The sequence below is a fragment of the Borostomias antarcticus genome (assembly GCF_949987555.1).
Source record: "Borostomias antarcticus genome assembly, chromosome: 9".
NCBI classification, from domain to species: Eukaryota; Metazoa; Chordata; class Actinopteri; order Stomiiformes; family Stomiidae; genus Borostomias; species Borostomias antarcticus.
The window spans coordinates 11,861,756-11,883,861 of NC_140242.1; the positions used below are offsets into that span (position 1 = coordinate 11,861,756).

At 46.8% G+C, this 22,106-nt stretch overlaps 1 protein-coding gene across 2 annotated transcripts in view; it reads left to right on the plus strand.

Annotated features, from left to right (window-relative positions):
* Positions 1–3,781: 3,781 nt before the first annotated feature.
* arhgap29a (Rho GTPase activating protein 29a) overlaps positions 3,782–22,106 on the plus strand; it is a 47,676-nt gene continuing 29,351 nt past the window's right edge. The window contains exons 1-2 of one of the 2 annotated variants that reach the window (XM_084443224.1): positions 3,782–3,918; positions 5,014–5,471. In XM_084443224.1, coding sequence (XP_084299350.1) covers positions 5,117–5,471 — 355 coding nt within the window. In that variant the 5' untranslated portion in view covers positions 3,782–3,918; positions 5,014–5,116. Of the gene's footprint in view, positions 3,919–5,013; positions 5,472–5,898; positions 6,039–22,106 lie in introns of those variants that run through there. The other variant, XM_084443226.1, reaches the window with a different exon arrangement.

The window sequence follows — 22,106 nt, forward strand, 5'->3', positions numbered from 1 at the left end:
CTTTCCCCAAAAAATTCCATTGACAAGTACATTTAGGTTTTTACATCAAAAACTATGCTTGGTGTCTCAGTATAGTCTCAGACAAGTTTACTCAGGAAACCATGTACTTTCTACATCCGCAGAGAGTAGAGCTTGAGGTGTTTAGTAGAGCTAGATATGTCTGTATTTCAACATTCATTATAAGACTTTTGACCATACAGGTGCATGGACTTTTTTGCTCACTAGATGGAGACATTATTGTACTCTTATTCACTCTACCATGGTTTTTAGAGAGCTTACTTTGGTCAATTATTGATACACATGATGTGACATTAGTAGTGCTAGATATATCTTTATTTCAACATCAATTATATGACTTTTCACCACACAGGTGCATGGGCTATTAAAATGGCGCTCGTCCGTTGTTGCTTTCTACACAAAAAAAAACTCAGTGTCTCAGTGCAGGCACAGTCCATTCTAGCCAGGGGGCTTTTTAGCTTGACCAGCAGTATCATCACCATGAGCTGGTTAGAGCTCACATAGTAGAACTCTTTATAAGTTGTTTTTCCCATTGCCAGTACATTATGATTTGAACACTGAAACTAGTATGCTATGTATTTCAGTAAATGTGTAGTCTATTCTACTGTGGGACACTTCTACTTTTCAAATCCAGAGTTTAGATAAAAGAAAATATACCTGTTTACTCATTGTTTTACATGTTACAGGTCTCATAGAATAGTACTAGTAGTGTATCATATTAATTTAAAAAAATCAGCCACAAAGGAATATGCATCATGTGGGGGACAACATGTTTACTGCACTTTTTTGCCATGTGTAACAAGTAGGCTATGGATACAGGTACATTGGAATTCTGCTTGTCTTTACAGTATGTTATCAGTGCTGATCAGATCCTCATTCCTAGGTACTCAGCTCAGCTCAGACATTTAAAGGTTCCCAAACTGGCAATTTACTATTAATCTGCCGTCTAGCATTCTGATCATGGATGACTATGTAACATCCGATCATGGATGACTATGTAACATCCGATCATGGATGACTATGTAACATCCGATCATGAATGACTATAACATCTGATCATGGATGACTATGTAACATCCGATCATGGATGACTATGTCTGTGTCCATGATGTAGGCATTGCAATTAAATAACGTTCAAGTATACAGTTGTGCATAGTGTTCAATTGGTAGAGTATTGTCAGGTGTTGGTTCAAGTGTTCAAGTGTACAGTAGTGCAGAGTCCGTTGTTGTCTAATAGACAAGGTGCGTGGTGCTCAAAGTGTCAAGTGATCAGGGTCCGGGGGGGGGGGGGGGGCGGGGGGGGGGGGGGGGGGGGGTTGTGTGTAGTGTTCAGGTTCAGGCTGTTGTCTTGACATCATGTTACTAGGTCTGACACCTCCTGGAGGAAGGCCGGTTCAGATTGGGGGAGATCAGGCCTATCACAGTGGTGACATCTGCAAACTTGATGATTCGTTTGTGTGCTGTGCTTGGCTGAGCAGTCGTGGGTGTACAGTGAGTACAGCCTTGGGCTCAGGCAGCAGCCTTATGGGACACTCGTGCTGATGTTCATTGTGGATGAGGTGTTGCTGTCTATTCTCACCACCTGTGGTCTGACCATGACGACGTCCAGGGTCCAGTTGCATACTGTATGGAGCTGCTCAGGCCTACACCTCTCAGCTTCGGGACCAGGTTGATAGGCAGTTCGGTTGAAGGCAGAACTGTAGTCAATGAATAGCATCCTGACTTAGGTATTTTTCGTGTTCAGGTGCTCCAGTGTGAAGTGTAGGGCCAGTGAGATGGCATTATCCACACACCTGTTGGCTCTGTAAGCAAAATGGTGTAGGTCTAGTGAGTCTGGTATGATGGTGTCGAGGTGTTTCATCACTAGTTTCTCCATGACCACTGGAGTGAGTGCCCCTGGCTGGTAGTCATTCAGGCAGGCTACCTTGGTTTTTTGGGGTACTGGCACTATTGTAGTCATCTTGAACCATGTGGGGACGATCTGCGGTGACAGTGATGCATTGAAGATGTCCGTGCAGACAGGAGCCAGCTGTGTGGCACACATTTTGATGACTCGGAGTGGTATGCCATCGGGACCAGCAGCTTTGCGGGTATTCACCTTCCTGAAGGACCATTCACCAGCCTCAGATAGTTGTAGGACCGTGGTTTCAGGTTCCCTGTGGTCCTTGGCTGGTGTGTTCGCGTCGAACCTTGCATAGAAGGTTTTGAGCTTGTCTGGGAGTTCTTTGTCAGCTGCAGCGATGTCTGCGGGCCTCGCTTTGTAGGTGGTGATGGTCTGTCGGCCCGGCCACATGCTCCTGGTGTCCGTGCCACGTACTAGTTTTACAGCCTGTCCCTGGTCCCTGTAGTTCTTTTTGGCCGCTTTGATGGTCTTCTCCAGGGAGTATCTGCTGCGCTTGTAGAGCTTTGTGTCACCCGACTGGTGAGCTGTCCTCCTCTCCCTCATTTTTGTCCTGATGTCTTTGTTCATCCAGGGTTTCTGGTTGGGGAACACTTTGGATGTCCTGGTGAGGATGCAGCTGTTAATGCAGTCCCAAACGTGGTTGATGGTAGATTGTGTCCATCCGTTCAGGTCCGGGGTGGAGGTTTTCCAGTAGCCCCAGTCAGAATTGTCCATGCTTACTTGCAGTCTACCCTGGTTCTCCTCAGACCACATTTGGTTAGATCTTCAGGCTCTGCTCATTGGCCGGAAGTAGAAGCACAGAGGCGTGGTCTGACCTCCCGAAGGCCGGACCACTGGACCACTTTTTTGAGGTTGCAATGGTTGAAGTCTCCAGCTATGACGGAAAGAAATAGAGAAATGCCTCTGTAGGCTATTTACCCTCAGCTACGTTTTTAACCAGACAAATCACTGAAAGAAGATATGTGCCCATAGAGATCCATTGTGCATTTAGTTGTGACATGAGCAATACTAATATCTCAAGAGTGCAGTCTGTCAAACTTTTGATATGGACTGTTGTATATGGCCATACATAATCCTATAACAGGGCTTATCATGCTTAATACCTCACCAGTCCATTAATAGCATGGGGACAGGTTAAAACAGTGCATCTTTAGGCACAGGGCAATCAATCACAGAACAATACTGCACACGTACATGTTCACACTTTTACCACCAGATGGATTCAGGAGCTTCATTATTAATCTATTAATGAATTGCCCGCAAGTCTACAACCTTCCCCTTACTGTCAGTAGGTGGCAGCACACGTAGCCTACACCTACACTGCGTCCCCATTGTCCTTGAGATTCCCTGTTGTCCACTTCTCCGCACTACCCTTCATGGATGTGGAAGCGTCTGATAAGAGTGCGTGTTATCAAAATCCACATCTCAAGACTTATTATTATGTTTGTCAAAGGGTGCACATAGTAGGAGAATTTGGATAGATGATTTGGATAGAGAGATGTCACAGGCCTAGCCTATCATGCGGACAGTGTCAGACACAATGAAAAAAGGGACTAAAACATGCCTTTTAATAGCTTGGCATGAAACTGAATGTATAATGCTAATATCCAATGCTTTTGGAAAAGATGTCCATAAGAAGCAAATGGGACATTTTTATTTATTTATTATGGACCCGTTAACTCACTTGAGCACTGAACCAAAACAGACACCTGTTGTTAGGGGGAGGGACTTCAATGTCTTCCACACTGTCGCCTTGAAAAGAACCAATCACAAGTTGTCTTCTGCGTCACATGAGCAGAGGAGGCGGTTCCCGCTGGCAGAGCTCCGGACAGCGGCTGTCCCTGATTTCAGCTCCACCAACTTCTGCGGGGTGTCTGGAGAGATTCACACAGGTCCTACGGATGTAACGGAATAAAAAGCGGACTGTAGCGACTTCACAAAACAATAACAGCGTGATTTTTTTTCCTAAGGTGCGATGTTCCAAGACTCTACGGCAGGTGAGTAACAGTGCGTAGGCTAATCTGCGCATATTTGATGCGTGCAATATGGATAGCCTAGTTGTGGGACGTTTTGGAAATGCTGCCATGCATGTAGAATTTGGTTGGATTTTGATACATACTCCTAAATACTTCACCAAGTGAAGGTTGCAATTATGTGTAAATGGATGAGACGTCTGTAAAAGTTGTTACATTCAGTAGGCTAATTTATCTGGATTTTTGTGAGATCTTCGTCTTTACAACTCATTTAACATGCCCAACTCATTGAACAGACCCAACTTCTTAACATAAAACTAGCAGATGCTGTCAAACTTGACGTGATAATGAGATGAGACAGTTATTACTGAATATATATTGTCCATGATGTATTTGCTATCCTTGTGACACTGCGGGTGTAGTTTTCGACATCCCAGATATAGCAGGCTATTCCCTTTCTAATTCGGGTATACCCTTTCTCATACGAGCAACACGGTACATTTGCACGACTAGCACCAATTAAATTCCCCAGTTCAATGTATATTTTATTTGTATTGATGATGAGTCGACAATAGTTAAACATTTGGAAGGTGTGTGTGTGTCCGTCCTCTGTGCTCTCTGTGATGGTCCCATGTTATAATCTTTGGGCGGGTGTTGGGGGGTGGGTGGGGGATTAAACCATGCCTAGCACCACAGTGGAGAGGTGTGATGTTGAGATGATAATACTATTAACACTTGGCCTACCACCACCGCAGTGTTGAGGGGTGATGTTGGAATTCGCTTGTCTCTCCCTCTCTCTCTCTCTCTCTCTCTCTCTCTCTCTCTCTCTCTCAAACAAAATGGAAGAGGACTCATGATGCTTCCCATCCCAGTCAGACATGCAGTGCCTTTGAAAAGCCCAGTGGCCTTTCTGCTACAGAGAGCACACCCTCTCCCTTTTCTGTTGAATCAGTGGACTCATTCTACAATTTAAATTCACCCCAATCTAAATTCACTCTGATACTGTACAATGAGGACCACTTTCCATTATTTTATCATTGTAAGTCAGCTACTTATACGTTCCATGCTGTGCTTATAGCCTCAACATGTTTTCCTTAAACCTTCTCTCTGGTCCTGCAGGATCATCCATTGTTGTTATTGTGGAGCAGTGTGGCATCTGAGAGCCAGTCTGAACCAGAACCCCGGGCGCTAGGAGGAGCGAGAGCTACCGAAGGCGGTGGGCATGCTAGCCGCCATGCTACGCCAGAGCAGCGGAGGGGGAGGCGGCGGCGGCGGCGGCGGCAGCAGCGGTGGGAACAGACTCTCCCTGGGCATCTCCCGACTCTCCTCCAGCTCCCACTTCTTCCCCTCCACTGTGGGCACGGCCACCGCCGCGGCGGGCACCAACACGGGCACCAGCGCGGGTACCTGGGGCACGAGCAGAGCTGCCAAGAGCAGCTCCCAGAGCTCGGTCAGCTCGGGGTCAGACAGCGCTGACGCCCCCGCCGCCGACCCTGAGAACATCATGCAGCTGGTCAACGACGTGCGCCGGTTTGCCGACGTCCTCCTACATCTCAAGGAAGCTTTTCACTCTAAAGGTGAGTTTGTCTGGAATGCACTTGGCTGCTGTGGGGATGGCTGCTGTCTTGTTCCATTCTCTTGCCTCAAGGCATCTACGGATTTCGTCATTGGAAACCACTTGTAATGGAAATGTTGGTCTAGTGTAGCTGCCAGTCAGATATTGTGTACACACAGCAAGCCTTCCCCATGGAGTGTACACAGTCAGTCCACCTGTTTGGTCCTACTCTGGCCTTGGCTACTCGGTCACTCACCCATCACCTCATCTCTCTCTCTCTCTCTCTCTCTCTCTCTCTCTCTCTCCCTCTTTCTCTCTCTCTCACCCCCCTCTCTCTCTCTCTCTCTTGCTCTCTCTCGCCCCTCCCCCCTCTCTCTCTCTCTCTCTCTCTCTCTCTCTCTCTCACACGCCTTGTGAGTTGTTTTCTCCTCCGTTGTACTGGAAGGCAGGTCATTCAGCTCCAGCTCCTCTGTCTCATTGACTAGTGTGGAATGTATACAATGTGTCGGCCGCACACCGCAAAGCCAGTGACGTTGTTTTTGTCCTGAGCTGTGATTTCATGTGAGGATTATGGACTAAATGGAGTACTGTAAGTGTATGTCCACATATGTAACAATAACATGATGTTGTTTGCATTACTAAGATAGTTGAAGCCACAATTACGCAGTTAATAACAGATAGTCTTGGTGTAGTCTTGTAATAACATTGTACGAAATAAATACGTTCTTTAGTTAAAGTATTCTCCAGAGCTTCCATCTCAAGGTGTTCATTGTTTGTTAACACAATGGGAGAAAGGATCGAGTCGTTCGTTGGGGGTTTTCTACACGAGAATCTACTTTGAAGAGTTGGAGAAGGCAAGAGGTGTTTGGTGATATTTTGGGCACCTTCTGATATGAGATAAAGCAATTCACTATGTGAAACAGGTCTTTGCTGAATTATCGTCCTTGTGGGTCCTTTAATTTGTCGATTTCACAATGAAACTGCATCTTGACCGTTTTCACCTCCCTTGGCGATTAATAGGCTACCCTCTCTCTAATCTTAAGTGGAGCGTTTCTGAACCATTGGGAAACTCTTTTAAAATGAAAGAGCGAGTGCAGATTAAGACTGGGCTGATTGCTCTTGCGTGTCTGATTATTGCATTCCTGTGCCGGTGCTGTTGGGTCGAGCCCTTTGGATCCGACCCAGATTTGTTAATCCCTACCCTGGGTAAGAATTGTCTGGGAAGGGGGTGGGGGGGGTAGGGGGGTGGAGTTGGCTGCGGTGGTACCATTCCCGGCTATTAGGGCTGTGCCATGGCGTCCAGGCCCCAAAAGGAATCTCTGCTTTTGTGTGGAGGGGTCAGTTAGGGTGCTTGACCTGACTGGGCAGGCCAGCAATTTGGAGAGGTGGACTTGTGACCGGCAGTTTTTCAGCTTGAGGGACTTTCGAGTGGGCTGCCATTGGCTCACAGATCAAAGCAATAAATCAATGTGTGTAAGGTTGGGCCAACCCACTTTCTTAGAGTACTGAGTGTTTGAGTGTTGGACATCTGCTCACGCTATGTCCAAAAATGCTTTTTCTGTCTTAAGTTTTTGAGAGCAATTTGTCAAGTATATCTACTAAATAGTTTGAACATACCATAACAACAAGCTGTAACCAATTTCAGTGTTTGGTTTTGTCTGTCAGCATGTCATTTCCTGCTTTGTGTCACACAAATAATTACAGCACACGCAGAGTCACTCAACTATGTGACAAGTTTGCATTGTTGTCATAGTACAGATTCATTCTGCAGCTTGCTCGCAGACCTAACTTCAATGTCAAATCAGTTCTGTGCACTTAGTCAGGTCAGTTCTTCTAGCATGGTCCCCTACCACATCAAGTGTCTGCTATCGTAGTCTGTTGGTGGGATATCCAGACGAAACCTTCAGGAACTCAAAGCTCAAACAACCTCACGTAAGTTTAACTACAGAGACCTCACTGCTTGCAACACACACGCAGGCCAAATCATGTAAATGTGGTTACTGGAAACCATAGCATGGGACTATGGGCGAGTATTCCAGTAATCGACCACATTTAGGCTAAATACAGGAAAGGGCAGTTTAGGGAAAGAGACTAATTGTCCTGCAGGAAACTGGATATGGATGTGTGGGGAGAGGGGACACCGGGAGAACCGTTTGCCTCAAGACAAATGAACTCTGACAACGAATGAGAAACTCTAGAGAATGTTAGACAGAAAAGTGATTGTCATTTCTGTCAAGTGATGATAATGCCTAGCAAACCATGTTAATAAGCAATTGATGTTACTTCTAAGCCTAATGTTTATGCAAAAAATATTTTGCATAAATCATTACATTAATCATTTAGCTGACAAGAAGAATATACTTAGTCAATTCTAGTTCAGTCAGTAGATCCAAGTCTCTTCCAGAAGTTTAATTAAGTCTGTCATTGGAAACCACTTGTAACGGATCATGTGCTGTAAGTGTCATAGCATTATCATTTTGAAAATAGATTAAACAGGTCAGTCATTGGTAATAAACTAATTAAACATTGAACTGATCTTACACCTTTTCCACGTGGCCCAAACAAGAGTAACAGACCGTACTTTGTGCTGTCGTTTGTGCTCTCCCTGATACATCATCATGGAAATCAACTCCCCAATAGCGATTGTATCAGTGATTTGTGTAATGGGTCAATAAACATCTTCAAAGTGTAATTGTTGGCAGTTTGTAGGGGTGTGGCTTAAGTAGAGCATAATAACAGACTGTTGGGAATCACTGGCTTATAGTGTGATTGGATGTGATTTAAAGCCCCCTCCAATTTATGACCGCATTGTTTCTGCTACGCTTCACAATGGCCGGAGCTTCTCATTACCCTGGCCATTCATGGGGAGAGAGGAACCCTCTCTCTGCCACGCACACCCCAATAGTCAAGTGTAATATTCAGCTCTGGACTCTGGACCTTCCCGACAGTGGCCCCGTATTCACAGTCAATGGTGTGAGTCTGACACCCATTGTCTCGAGCAGCGTCTACAGACTAGCACGCTGTTTGTAGCTGACTGGCGGTTTTGGCTGAAAATATAGTTTCCCATGTTAAAGAATAGCAGTGGGCCTGGGACAGTTCCCTGGGGGATGCCACAGCCAGTCCCACTAAGAATGCTTTGTGGTTTGTTTATTTTAAACACAGCTTTAGTTTTTTTTGGTTTTTTTTGCAATGCCTGTCGTCACCTTAAATAGCGATGATCGGTTCAGTTGGCCGCAGTGAGTTCAGATGGTGCACGAGCGAGTAATGCTTGCCCACGTTTTTACGAGTCTCTGTGAACACATGATTGTGTGGTTTTTCTAAAACAAGCTGTTTGGCTAGTGATACTGAGACTTTTAGACATCATGATGTCTTCACAATGTGGGGGGATTTCGAAATTTTACGAAGAGGTCATGACCTTGTCTGATGCTCACTTGTGAAGGACATGTCAGTAATTGGATGGGATTATTCCATGGTTTGGCCTAGTCAGGGTCACCGCGGTTGTTCAGTGGTCTGCGTTCTTGGGGTCAAGACTATGCTGTGTTACTGCTGGTAAGAATGGATCTTGTTGAATTCTTTTTAAAATCAGCATCAGGAAATTCTGCATGGTCTTTCATCTAGCTTTGGTTAAGTCATATCTCAGTCTTCTAGTCTGCAATTATTTTCAAACAGTATTGTCACTCACTCTATGGTGGAAGATAGTGATATTAGAATGATAAAAATAATATACTTATTTGATACTGTACTTTCATGCCAGACTTGATAATGATTCTTTCTGTCTTGGATATGTGTGAGATCAAAATGGGTGAGCTGGTTTTTTAATTAGAGGTAGGGATCAAAATATTCCAGAGCCTCCTTAAAGTATTGTTGTGGATGGATGTAGTATGCTCTCTCATAATCTGTTCCAAGGGCATAAGTGCTCTGTTTGTGCTCTGTGGGTTTGGTAAGACAGGTGTGTCAGTGGTGTTTATATGATTGTGGACTTGGTGAAGGGGAATGATTGTTGTTTTGTCTGTCAGCCCTTTCGCAATGGAAAACAACACGGTCAGTACGGTACATTACTTGATCGCGCTCAAGACGAGAGCTGCAGGGTAGCTTTGCCTCGGTAAGGGCAATTTACTGTAAAAGGCTTTCATGATTTCGCAAAATAACCGTTGGTATAAGTGTGCATCTTCAAAGTGCAAAACGTTGCTCTTCGATGAACATATGAAAAGCAAATGCATGAATGTGTGATTGGCTGATGTGGAATAGTGAGGTGTCAAATTGAATAACAAGCACAAACCAGTATTTTCAGTTTGTGTCTTGGGTATGTGCCAGGATTGTACCATGTCTTTGTGGAGTCTTTTTTTTTGTGTGGAAGTGCCAGACAACGACAGAGATGACCAGACAGTTATACGAAGCAGCCAGTAACACTATATATATTATGTTTACTGTGTTACTATATATGTAAGTGTTTCTGTATGTATATGTGTATATATATATATATATATATATATATATATATATATATATATATATATATATAGACATAGACATATAGACAGGGCGGTCTGTCGGTCTAGGCTCCAGCCATCCCTGGTCAGCCTGTACCGAGGGTCTTCTCTCCTTGGACTCAGCTCTAGTTTCTGTTATGTGTCAGCAGCATACAATGTCAGTTTAGTATGAAGGTGGTTCTGTCTCTACCTGGTAACGTCCAGTAGTTCTTTATCTTGATCAGAAGTGTTGAATTATACACAACTCCTTATGTTTAGAACATGACGGATGCTTTGTTTAGGGAGGACAGATTTCAGTCACAGCAGCTTCCTACTCCGGCATATCTTCTTATTCTACTAGTAGTATTTCTTTCTTTAGGGAATCGTTCTTTGCCGGTTCTGTGACTCCTGATTGTATTCAGATACCTGCTCCCCTCCGGTCCCAGCAAGGCCTCTGCATGGTTTATTTTAAACTGCTCTATCAATATTGACCTGTACGTTTGGTGGCCATTGCCATAGGCCTAGCTTATCATTTTGATAGGGGTGGGAAAAGCCTCTCCTCTACCTCTCTCTCTCTCTCTCTCCACAGCTCTTCTGGTTTTATCCCCTTCCCCCCTCCCTCCCCCTCTCCCATCCCCCCCTCTTACATACCCTGCATTCCTCCAGAACAAATGCTCACTTGTTGCTTTAGTGCCTTAGATCAACAGTTTGTAAATGCAGGACACTTTGTAAAAAAAGAAAAAAAAGAAAGAATAAAACAATTTAGGTGGGATCTGGACAATACATTGTTCTTTTGTGTAGTAATTTTTCTTCAGTTGTTTAACAGTAGTGTTGCTTTGACCTGTTGATTGGGTGGTCTTTGGCAGTGGTCAGAGGGTGTTGGGATGAGTTGTGGTGGGTGGGGGGGGGGGGGGAAGCAGAGGGTGTGATGAACACAATAGGAGCTCTCCTTGTGTGTCGCTGGTAGCCATACGCGTCTGTTTTTTTTATCTCTTATTTAAGACGGTGCGCGTTGTGGACGAACGAGTGGTGGATTTGCGGGCGGCTACACCATCCACTCTTCTCGTCTCTAGTCGACTGACAGAATATCAACACATGACATTTATTTAAATGTCGAAAAGTATTTGCTGTAGATAGTTTTAACTGGTTTGCTATGTGGATGACTGTCCTGCTGTATTAATCCAAGCAAACTCTTTCCAGGGGCTCAGTTTGCTTCTCATTAATTCTAAATCCCTGACATCAAATGGATCTCAGGTCTAACAGAGGTAGGCACGCAGGTAGGCACGCAGTCAGCTATTGCTTTTGTGCCGAATGCTTTCAAGATTTACCGTACGTTTCAACCCCCCCCCCCCTCACACACACACACACACACACACACACACACACACACACACACACACACACACACACACACACATTCTACCTGAGCCCTTGTGTGTGTGGAGGGTCTCTGCTGCTTACACACACTGTGGGGAGCAGGCGGACTGGATTAGGATCACTGCTATCCCATACTGCACCACAACATGCCACAGAGATGGGGGGGCTCCTTTGATAGTATGAGTGTAATTTTCTTCCCCTCTGTTTCAAAAGTGTTTTGATGGTTGGCTTGTGTGTGTGTGTGTGTGTGTGTGTGTGTGTGTGTGTGTGTGTGTGTGTGTGTGTGTGTGTGTGTGTGTGTGTGTGTGTGTGTGTGTGTGTGTGTGTGTGTGGGGGGGGGGGGGGGGGGGGGGGGGGGGGGCGCTTAACTCACAGATAAACCTACATCCTACATGTTCTTCTTCTCAGGCCTTAGCAGTTTTGTCACATTACTCACAGTTTTAATTGATGCTGTTAAAAGTGTGTATCCTGTGTGACTCACTGGCACTCGTCACTTGCCGTGTGTTTGTGTGCGCATATGTGTGTGCGCATGTGTGTTTGTGTTTGATGAAACTACCAGCCTCTATCCCACGTTGTCCTCTCCCTGTCTCATTTTTTTAGATATACATTACCGAATTAGTCATTAATTGCTGGATGACTTCATCTAGTCTTGTGTTGATAAGGGTGTGTTTCTCTTCCCAGGTGTTTTTTCCCTGAGGTCAGATTTAATCTTTAGGGATCTGCAGGTGTTGTGTAACTATGTAACATGTCAGCGGACGTCACAGTGAGTAATTCCTGTCACTTTGCCTGGAATGTTTTGGAAAAGACTATTTTAGTTTTTTCCCATGTGATAGTTCTCAGTCGTCAAGGACAGTAGCTGGTCTATGATATAGTGAGTAAACTATAAGCTTCTGATTTCCCATGATACTCTGTCTCTCTTTTGTCAGGTTTTTTTGTGCTTTTTTATTTTACCTCTGTTGGACTAAATGTAAAAATGTATGAGAGAAAAATATCATTCTTCTTTTTTTTTTTTTCTTTTTTTGAGGGGCCACTCCTTTACGATACCAAAGCTTTGTGGGAAAGTTGCTCCGCCGCGGGTCCTTAGAGAAAACCTAAATGCTGTTTTAGTGATTTGCGGTCAAAATCACCCCTTGTGTAATACCAGCCTAAAATTAGCCCCACTCAAGTCTTTTCACTGGTGGTGAGTTTTCAATGGCTGTTCTGAAGCCTTGTTTATATGGCCTAGCCCGTTGGCTTTGGGATCCACTGTAAAGCGCCTTGAGAGGATTCCTCCCTCAAAAAAGCTCCTTTTATGGATGCTTTGAGCAGATCAGTTTTTTTTTCTTTAGCCACTGTAAATTATTCTAGAGCAGCATAGATAGCTTTGAAGATCTAGTTGCACTCCAGGTTTATCCCCTTATAATCTGAGAATGGATCTCACTCTTGTACATTGTCTCAGACTGATACTTACAGATCTGCTTTTAAGCCTACAGACCACATACATGTAACTGCTAATCTTCCTGAAGGGACATCTGGCAGGAGTTTGTTTTTGGTGGTTGTGTTTAAATCTGGTCTATAAGCCTTATCGCCGATGGTGACGATGGAATCGCAAATTAATATTTGTCAAATGATTTGTCAAATCAGATACCATGTGTACACCAAAATGCTTGAATTCAGGAGTTGGTTCTGTAACTCACAACTGCAGCAAGGGTCAGAGTTGTGGGGGAGCGTGTGACGACTGGCCCTCCGTCCAGTAAAACGGACCATGAAATACAGTAAACAGAGGAACGGAGTGTGAATAATTAGTCTGGGGAAGCCACCCTGTGCGTGCGCGTGCTGGCTGCGGGTGGCCATTTTTTGGCAGCCTCATGCTGATTCGTAGAGTTTAATGGCCCCGTCGCACTCAGAGGGAGATTTGTAGGTTGTTGTTTTTCCAACTTGGAAGCTGAGGGAGTCTACGAGTAAACCTCGAATCAACTCCACTTCTCTCTCTCTCTCCCTTCCTCCCTCTCTCCCTCTCCCTCTCTCCTTCTCTCTCCCCTCTATCTCCCTCTCTCTCCTCTCCCTTTCCTTCACCTACTCCTCTCTCTGTGGATTTACAGTTATGGGCACTGGGTGAATTTGTGCCAGGAGAGAGGAATCTCAGGGACTAGAAACACTCTCAGTCCCGCACTATACCCCCACACTACCCACTACTATACCCCCACACTACCCACTACTATACCCCCACACTACCCACTACTATACCCCCACACTATCCACTACTATACCCCCACACTACCCACTACTATACCCCCACACTACCCACTACTATACCCCCACACTACCCACTACTATACCCCCACACTACCCACTACTATACCCCTCACACTACCCTCTACTATACCCCCACACTACCCACTACTATACCCCCACACTACCCACAACTATACCCCCACACTACCCACTACTATACCCCCACACTATCCACTACTATACCCCCACACTATCCACTACTATACCCCCACACTACCCTCTACTATACCCCCACACTACCCACTACTATACCCCCACACTACCCACTACTATACCCCCACACTACCCTCTACTATACCCCCCACACTACCCACTACTATACCCCCACACTACCCACTACTATACCCCCACACTATCCACTACTATACCCCCACACTACCCACTACTATACCCCCACACTACCCACTACTATACCCCCACACTACCCACTACTATACCCCCACACTACCCACTACTATACCCCCACACTACCCTCTACTATACCCCCCACACTACCCACTACTATACCCCCACACTACCCTCTACTATACCCCCCACACTACCCACTACTATACCCCCCACACTACCCTCTACTATACCCCCACACTACCCACTACTATACCCCCACACTACCCACTACTATACCCCCACACTACCCACTACTATACCCCCACACTACCCACTACTATACCCCCACACTACCCACTACTATACCCCCACACTATCCACTACTATACCCCCACACTACCCACTACTATACCCCCACACTACCCACTACTATACCCCCACACTATCCTCTACTATACCCCCACACTATCCACTACTATACCCCCACACTATCCACTACTATACCCCCACACTACCCTCTACTATACCCCCACACTACCCATGTCTGACATGGAGGTTGGGTTGTGAGTGTATGGGCCCAGTGTGCGATGCCACATGTAACAGACAGTGTGTGATGGAAGTAAAGGAGAAACGTCTGTCTGTGTGTTGTCAGAGGGGGGCGTCTGTCTGTGTGTGAGGTCATCGGAGGGGTGAATAGTGTGAGGTCATCGGAGGGGTGAATAGTGTGAGGTCATCGGAGGGGGGGGGGCTCTGTGTGTGAGGTCATCGGAGGGGGGCGTGTGTGAAGAGTGGAAACGCTATGTTGACCCAGACTGATCTGGGAACCTAGACTGAGCCGCCTCGATTTTTCCATGTGATTCGTGAGGTGCTGCCATCCAGTCTCTGTGTGGGGTCTGTGGACACTGATTACATCTGTAAAGAGGAAGGACAGTGTGGAGTGTTTTTACAGGGGCCATTGATATAGTCGGGTGGCAGCAGTAGATAATTCGGCTCCATTAAATGTGGTCATCAAGTCCCGATATTGAGCCACTTGCACTTTGTTACTGTAGATTAAGCTGTGACATGCGAGAACCCTAGCTTTCCTCTGCCAGCACACAGAGAACCACAAACATGAGGTAATTCGGTAAACACCATTGTTTTTTGTTCTGAGAAGGTGAACCTCTGTCTCTTCACCTCCGATACACCGGACTGAGCTGGGCCCTGCAGAGCCCCATTTGTTCTATGGGGAACAAGGAGTCTGGAGAGGATCGACTTTGCCAAACGTTTGCTCACCTGTGAGGATTCCTCTCACCTCAGGACTGCAGTAGCGTGGGAATTTATTCAGGTTCCGTCTTTTAGGCGTTCTAGCAGTACTAAATGGTAAATGGACTGCACTTATATAGCGCTTTTCCACCTTAGCGGCACTCAAAGCGCTTTACAATGGCCTCTCATTCACCCATTCACACACACATTCACACACCAATGGTGGTAGCTGCCATGCAAGGTGCTAGCCTGCTCATTGGGAGCAATTTGGGGTTAGGTGTCTTACTCAAGGACACTTCGACATGTGGACAGTCGGAGTTGGGATACGAACCACTGACCCTTCGATCATTGAACGACCGGCTCTACCAACTGAGCTACAGCCGCCCCTACTAGCACCTTTTATGCGAGCAACTGGATAAGAATGTCACAAGGACAGTGAATAAGTTGTATGTTTTCTTACCCAGTGTAGAAATACCAACCAGGCTTTTAGTACTTTAAACCGAAATGGCAGATATGACCTTCAGCCTCCCATATTAGATTCATAATTTGAAAACAAGATATATATATAGCATATTTTAGCCTGACACTCCAACTGAATGGCTCCCGTTGCAGGCGTTTTCCCAGATGGGTTTTGCTGAAGAGGGAGTCCTCGGCAATTAGTTCATCCCCCTCTCATTCAACGGACGCTGATTGGCTTGGTTGGAATTCCAACTGAGAAATCACTCAGGACCGAGAGCCTTTCCAGACCCTGTATCGCATTTCGGAAATTAAAGTGGGCGTGTGATTCAGGGGCTGGAGCCAGGCTAGGCATATTTATCCTGTGGGTCAGATTAGGTACCCCCCTTAATCTGCTATTCCCAATTCCACATTAGGATTAACACTGTCTGGAAAAAAATAGTATTAATGTGAAATCCCACAATCTTTAGCAACATATGAATCGTTGTAAACAAGGTTAATCCTTGCTGTAACGTTAAGAGTTTGGTACTGTATGTTTTGGCCAACAGTCACGCAAACAAATCGGTTTCCAACGAGTGTCTCCGTCTGTCTTCATTGGGGGTTCCGGTTGTAATCAGAGTAATTGGCCTTGTTTTCCAACAAGGCTCCCACTCTTTTGGGGCGTGCTTTGCATGTGGTGAGAGATGGCCTGGCGCTGTGCGAAACTTACCTTCACACGGCGCTCACTGGAGAGGCAGCTGGGAGGTCCGTCCGCTGTCCGCCCTTTTGCTCAATTACGCTGAACCGCTCAGCGGCGGCAGAGTAGCGTGGAAGAAGGATGAGCGCGGGGCGTTTGAGGAGGTAAACAGGCTGAGCGTGAAGCGTGGCTAGGACCGCGCAGTGTCCAGGGCCTCCCTCCGAGGGGGGGGTCTCAAACGAGGTCTTGGGCCGGGGAGTAGAGAGGGCAGGGGATGGGGGGACGGGGGGGTTACATGTAAGTGGGATGGAGAGTGAAACCGCCAAAGCGCAAAGGCCCCACTTTTAACAATGCGTGCATCTCCCTTCTCTGAACCTCCTCTGAAGGGACAATACCATCGGCGCAGACAAACATCAAGTGTGCTCTCCCCCTCGACCCATTGTGCAGTGGGGGAGTCTATTTAGCGCCAGCGGCCTCCGAATCTCAATACTTAATCACGGGATGATGAGTAAGGAACAGGCCTCTGATTTGTGCAGGCGAGGGGGGTGACGGGGAGGGGGGATGGGGGGGGTTCGGGGGCACCCTTGGCATGAAGACGTCCCAGAGATCCGATAGGTCGACACATGTTCACGTCAACATCCCCCTCGCAGGCGGAGGACTCCGACAGAAGAGCCCTGATGAATACATATTGACAACGTCCACTTCAATCATTCACCCTACAGTGAGGGTATTGGGAAGGCCCTTGAAAGAGGCTTTGAACTTGCCCCTAAAACCTTGTTTTTCGAGAGGAACTACAGACGCCTATTGAGTGGTCGTTCTTTATCTACCCAATCAAGGATTCTTTTGAAAAAGTTAATTGGATTTCAACATAATAAGATTATTTTCTTTCAGAGTAATGCAGGTTTCCAGTGCAGAGAGAGACTGATCTCCTGGCCCAGGCGCTGTGAAGCACTGAGGGCGTCTCGTTTAAGAACATAAAAGGCTCGACCTGTTCCCAGGCGACTGCAGCGCTCAAAAACATATCACTCGTTTTACCCCTCATATACAACGACAGAAATGGTTGACCGTTATGAGACTTAATTGTGTTTTCGGGGCTCAGGAAAGAGTCAGTGATCCAGGCCTCCCATCATACAACCCCTATTCAGTCAGGATTAGGATGCTAGCAAAGCTAAACAAAGTCCTCTTGTCTGCAATGCTACCCCCCCCCCATTCTGTCTCTGACAGGTGTGCTGGAGGGGCCAGCTCTGCTACTGGCCATTCTGAGCCCTGCAAAGCCGTCCAGCTCCCCCGGTCAGTCAGTGTTCCCCCCCCGGCGGACAGCAATGCCACGGCCGTCTCTTGTGGGCTAGCGCCACGCGGTTTTTGGCATCGGGACTGTGAGGTCTCGCACTGTGGGGGGATTTTCAGTCTCGGTTTAAAGAAAGCATAGTTGGAATGCCAGCCTCCAGAGCTCTGCATCAACAGGGGGAGAGAGAGAGAGGGAGAGAGAGAGTATGTGTGTGTGGGTGGGGGGGGTTGTATCAGTAGAAAAAGGTTCCCTGTCTTCCCTCACTATGATAGACAGCTCAGAGGAGAAATGAAAGGAGAAAAAAAGGTAATTCTTGACTCCATGCTAAGCATCTCATTGATATGCTAAGGACAAGATAGGAATATCCAGGGGTAAACACGGTTGCTGGCTGGAGAAGGAGATTTGGGAATATCTTATGAGAGTTGGGGAGTTGAGGCCTGAGTGGCATGAATCTTCAGCCAGTTCACAGTATTACTTTGCAGGAGTTTTGGATCTCAGGATGTACTGAAGAACAGGTTTAATAAATAACCATATGTTTGACCTTTAGACGATAGGATTCCAAAGGGAGTTTAATAAATTTGAGGCAGTTTATTCGTCTTTAAGTCCACGGAAAACGATGTTGATGAGTTGATCACAGCGATGAACGACCGTCCTGAAGAAAACGACAACATTTTAAAGTTTTATCATGACAGCCCGTCACAAACAGACTGTAGTCCATAAGGTACGTTGATTCATCAACCACATCGACCATAACCACAATGTCAGCGACCTCAAATTCCTCGCATTCAATTGAGAAGATGATTTTCTCTCAGTTGTTTTTTCTTCTCTCTCTCATGCTAATGGCTAACCTGCTTGGCCGAGGCCATCCCTGCAGAATGCACCCCTCCCCCCCCCCCCCCACCCCGGGCGGAAGGTGCTGTGTTGGGCCCGGGGCTCATTTTAAACGGCGGCCCTTTGTGTGTGCAGTCATGGGAAAGGCCTCTGCAGAGGTGGAGCAGCGGGGGTCATCCTGGCATGCGCAGGGAAGTCTGGGAAAGCTAAAGGTCCCCCCCCCCCCACACACACACTTTTTTTTTTAACCAGCGGCGTGTAATCTCCTAATCTATAGAGTGGACGGAACGCGGTCCGAACACGGGGTGGGGTGTGGAAGCGTGTTGAGGAGGTGGGAAGGGGTTCTCGTGCTACCGTGGGCCACAAGGTGGCGGAGTGATGGTGGAAGACGAGGACTAACAGAGAACTAAACATGCTGTACTTGTTATTTTTGAAACCTTCGGGGGGAAAAGTGCCATCTTGATCAACAGATAGCTAGCCTAAGTAGATAGCCTTAGTAGATAGCCTAAGTCGAGCTGTGATTGATTGGGATTCAAATGTGACAGCGGCGTCTTCTTTGAAATCACTAAAAAGCACTTTGCTCCACAGCCTAGGAGAGAGGAATGCACCTTCTTTTTTAAACAGCCATCATAGCAGCAGCCAGTCTTGGTTGGTTATTCAAGGGGTGTCGCTGGAATGCACAGCTGTAGCCTGACTCAATGGGACAGACCGAGAGAGGTTGATTGACGTTAGTCATGGCTAGCCCGACCAACACCATATTCACCCCCCGACACGCCATGAGCTCTTTGTGTTTGATCGGGCCTCCTCGGACCCAGTTGTGACATGTTTAGTGATTTCACACTTGCTTTGTGCCATTAAGCCACCTTCTGTCTTCTCAAATGTTTTGAAGCATAAATAATACATTGCTCCCATAATTTGCAATGCATGACTGAACACGCTCGGGTCACAGGGAGAGGAATGTTGCCAAGTCATATCATATTGAAGGCATATTGAAGTTATGTGTTTGCGTGATCATAGCATCCTGTTCATTAGAGTTGCTTTCTCCCCATTCAGAGTACACAGTAACTCTCCTTATCAGATTACTTGTTTGTCCACGTTATTTTAACTTGGGAAGCAAAATGTCTGCTGTAGTCACGTCATCGAGAAAGCATCAGCAAATGTTTCAGCAGCATATTATTATTTTTGTTTATTTTTAAGAGCACATGCCTCTTCTGTTTCAAAGGTGATTCTGTTCCGTATTTGTGTCACTCATACCAGGTTTGGCAGCGACCCATGGCAGATCCATACCTATACCACCATCGGACCTTTTTAAGTATGAGGCCAGCTTTGAAAGGCCTGCTTTAACGCCAAACTCATTAGATGGCTCTCCCTCTGTTTGAAAGGGGCTTTGAAATGTTTTGGTATTGAGGTGTCATCTCGATGGTGAATGATCCAACAATGTTTTTATTATGGATCCCCCCTGGCCGCCGCCCATCGCTCCGCTCGCCAACAAGAGCGGCCGGCACTCAGGAATGCCGCGTTTCCATGACGCTAATGAGGTAAAAACGTGGCAATGTGCCGCCGGCGGCCGGCAGCTCCCGCTCCACGTCCTCCCGCCCCCTCGTCAGGAACGGAGACCGATCCCACCACAGATTCTATTCCCAGACCCCCGGGAACGTCTCTCTCCTATTCCCATAACCCCCTGGTTAGGCTTGGGCGTGGGGCGCGAGGGCGAGCCTGGGACAAAACCCATGGGAGGGTATACTCCTGCTACCAAACAACTCCCTTCTACTCCTCTTCCCTCCCTTTTAGTCAACCCCCCCCCCACACCCACACACCCCCGCTCTTCTCTTCCAGATCATCCCCCTCCCTCACCCCTCCTCTCCTCCTGTGAGAAGTGAAAAGCTGGAGTTGTGATTTATTGTTCCATAAATGCTTCATGTGGAAATGACTGCAGGGGGACAGGGCCCACTGTTTGCTAGTGGCCTCCCAGCACAAAAGACGGGTTCCCGCACTCAAACAAGCCCCCTCTCCGTCCGGCAGACAGACCAGACCCCTAACGGTGTTCTTGGGGAAATTTAAACTACCCGCCAGTTTCCCGGCAGCTTCCAGCTTTCTCATCTCCTCGTCTCGGTATGCTTTTTCTCTGGAGGTTTTGTAGGGTGAAAACTTTTTTTTTTTCCAAGGCACTCAGAGACTTTCACCGGTGGAACTGTCCCTTTTGTCAGTAGTGAAGCCCCCCCCCCCCCCCCCCCCCTAGTGAGGTAAGGTGCGTCGCTGTGAGGAGGAGCTTGTGTAGTAGTTTTGCCCCTGGTGGGAACGCACCCTCTCCCCCATTGTGCCCTCATCAAACGGGGAGCGCGGGGTTAAACCGGCAGGCGCCGTCGTACTTCACCCCACACCCTGCTGGGCCGCTGGACGCCACCGTAATGTCTAATGCTAATTAGCCGCCATTTAGACTGGGCCCAAACGGCCACACAACAGCCATTGAGGACCCAAACCCCTGGAGATTGGGGAAGGAAGACCCTGTGTGTCTCGTGGGGGCCTTAATGTCTCAGTCCTTATGTACCTTAATCCCCCCTCCCCGTCAGATGAAGTCCCAGGGACACAGAGATTCTGTTACTGGATCTGTGAAAGGGCCATATACGCTGGGGACGTCTCCATTGTGTGCATTGTAATTCAAAATCTTAATGTCTTAAAAGAGGGGGGGGGGGGGGTCTAATCTGACCTGGTCCAATTAAAGGCTTTAGGTTTGGGGGCGGCTGGCGGTAAACTTTGACCCACCTGATCATTGTGTTCCGGAGTCCTCACACAAGGTTTATAAAAGACTAGGACCCTGTTTAGACTTGGTTTTAAAATGTCATGTCTATGATCAGATCACAAGTGGACAGCGAGACACATCATCGTTTACACCTGTGTCTATCATGCGTCTCCAAATGTGCCCAGCTGACCACTTGTGTTCGTATATATACTGCTCAAAAAATTTAAGGGAACACTTCCTCACACTTAATCACATCCAGCTCTCAATGGGTTAATGATTTTGGTTTTCATTGACCGTAATTTTGTTCTCGGCGAATTGCACAATGTAATCAATAAAGATTTTCCACTTGGTTATTTCGTTCATGGAGATCCGCCATGATGATTGATGACTGACTCGGTTTGACTTCGAGCGGATTGAAAAAAGTGTGCATGAAAGCAACCGAAGATGTTTGAAGAACTAATGAAAATAGTAGGACTATTCCAACACTTTTGATTGAGAGGACAAGTCATTTGCGACTTGAAAAAGAGCGCAGGCGAAAAAGGAGACAAATGATCCTGCATTGATTAGGTCTACTTGTTTTCCTGTTAGCCTACGTCTTTGACTCCGTTTACACCTTGCATTAAAATGCGTTTTTGGTGATCAGATTGCAATCTGATCGTGCTAAACCACATGAAAGTACAGGTGTAAATGCACCCAATACGTTTTGAGGACGGATTGCGATCCGATCGGCCAAACCACCTCCGGAGGTGGTCAGGGACGCATGTCGACCACATTTATTAAAAGTGTAAACGGGAATGCGTTTTTAATCCACATATCAACAACGTGGGCGGAAATACGTAGCCGTTGGCACGCGCCGGCTCCAGACCAGCAAGAAGCAGCAACTAACCATTGTTTATGAATGAATACTATCTTAACTGAAGCTAAGCTTTTGGCGTGGGAAAGTGATGTGTCCTGATCTCAGGCTATTATAAGCCCAA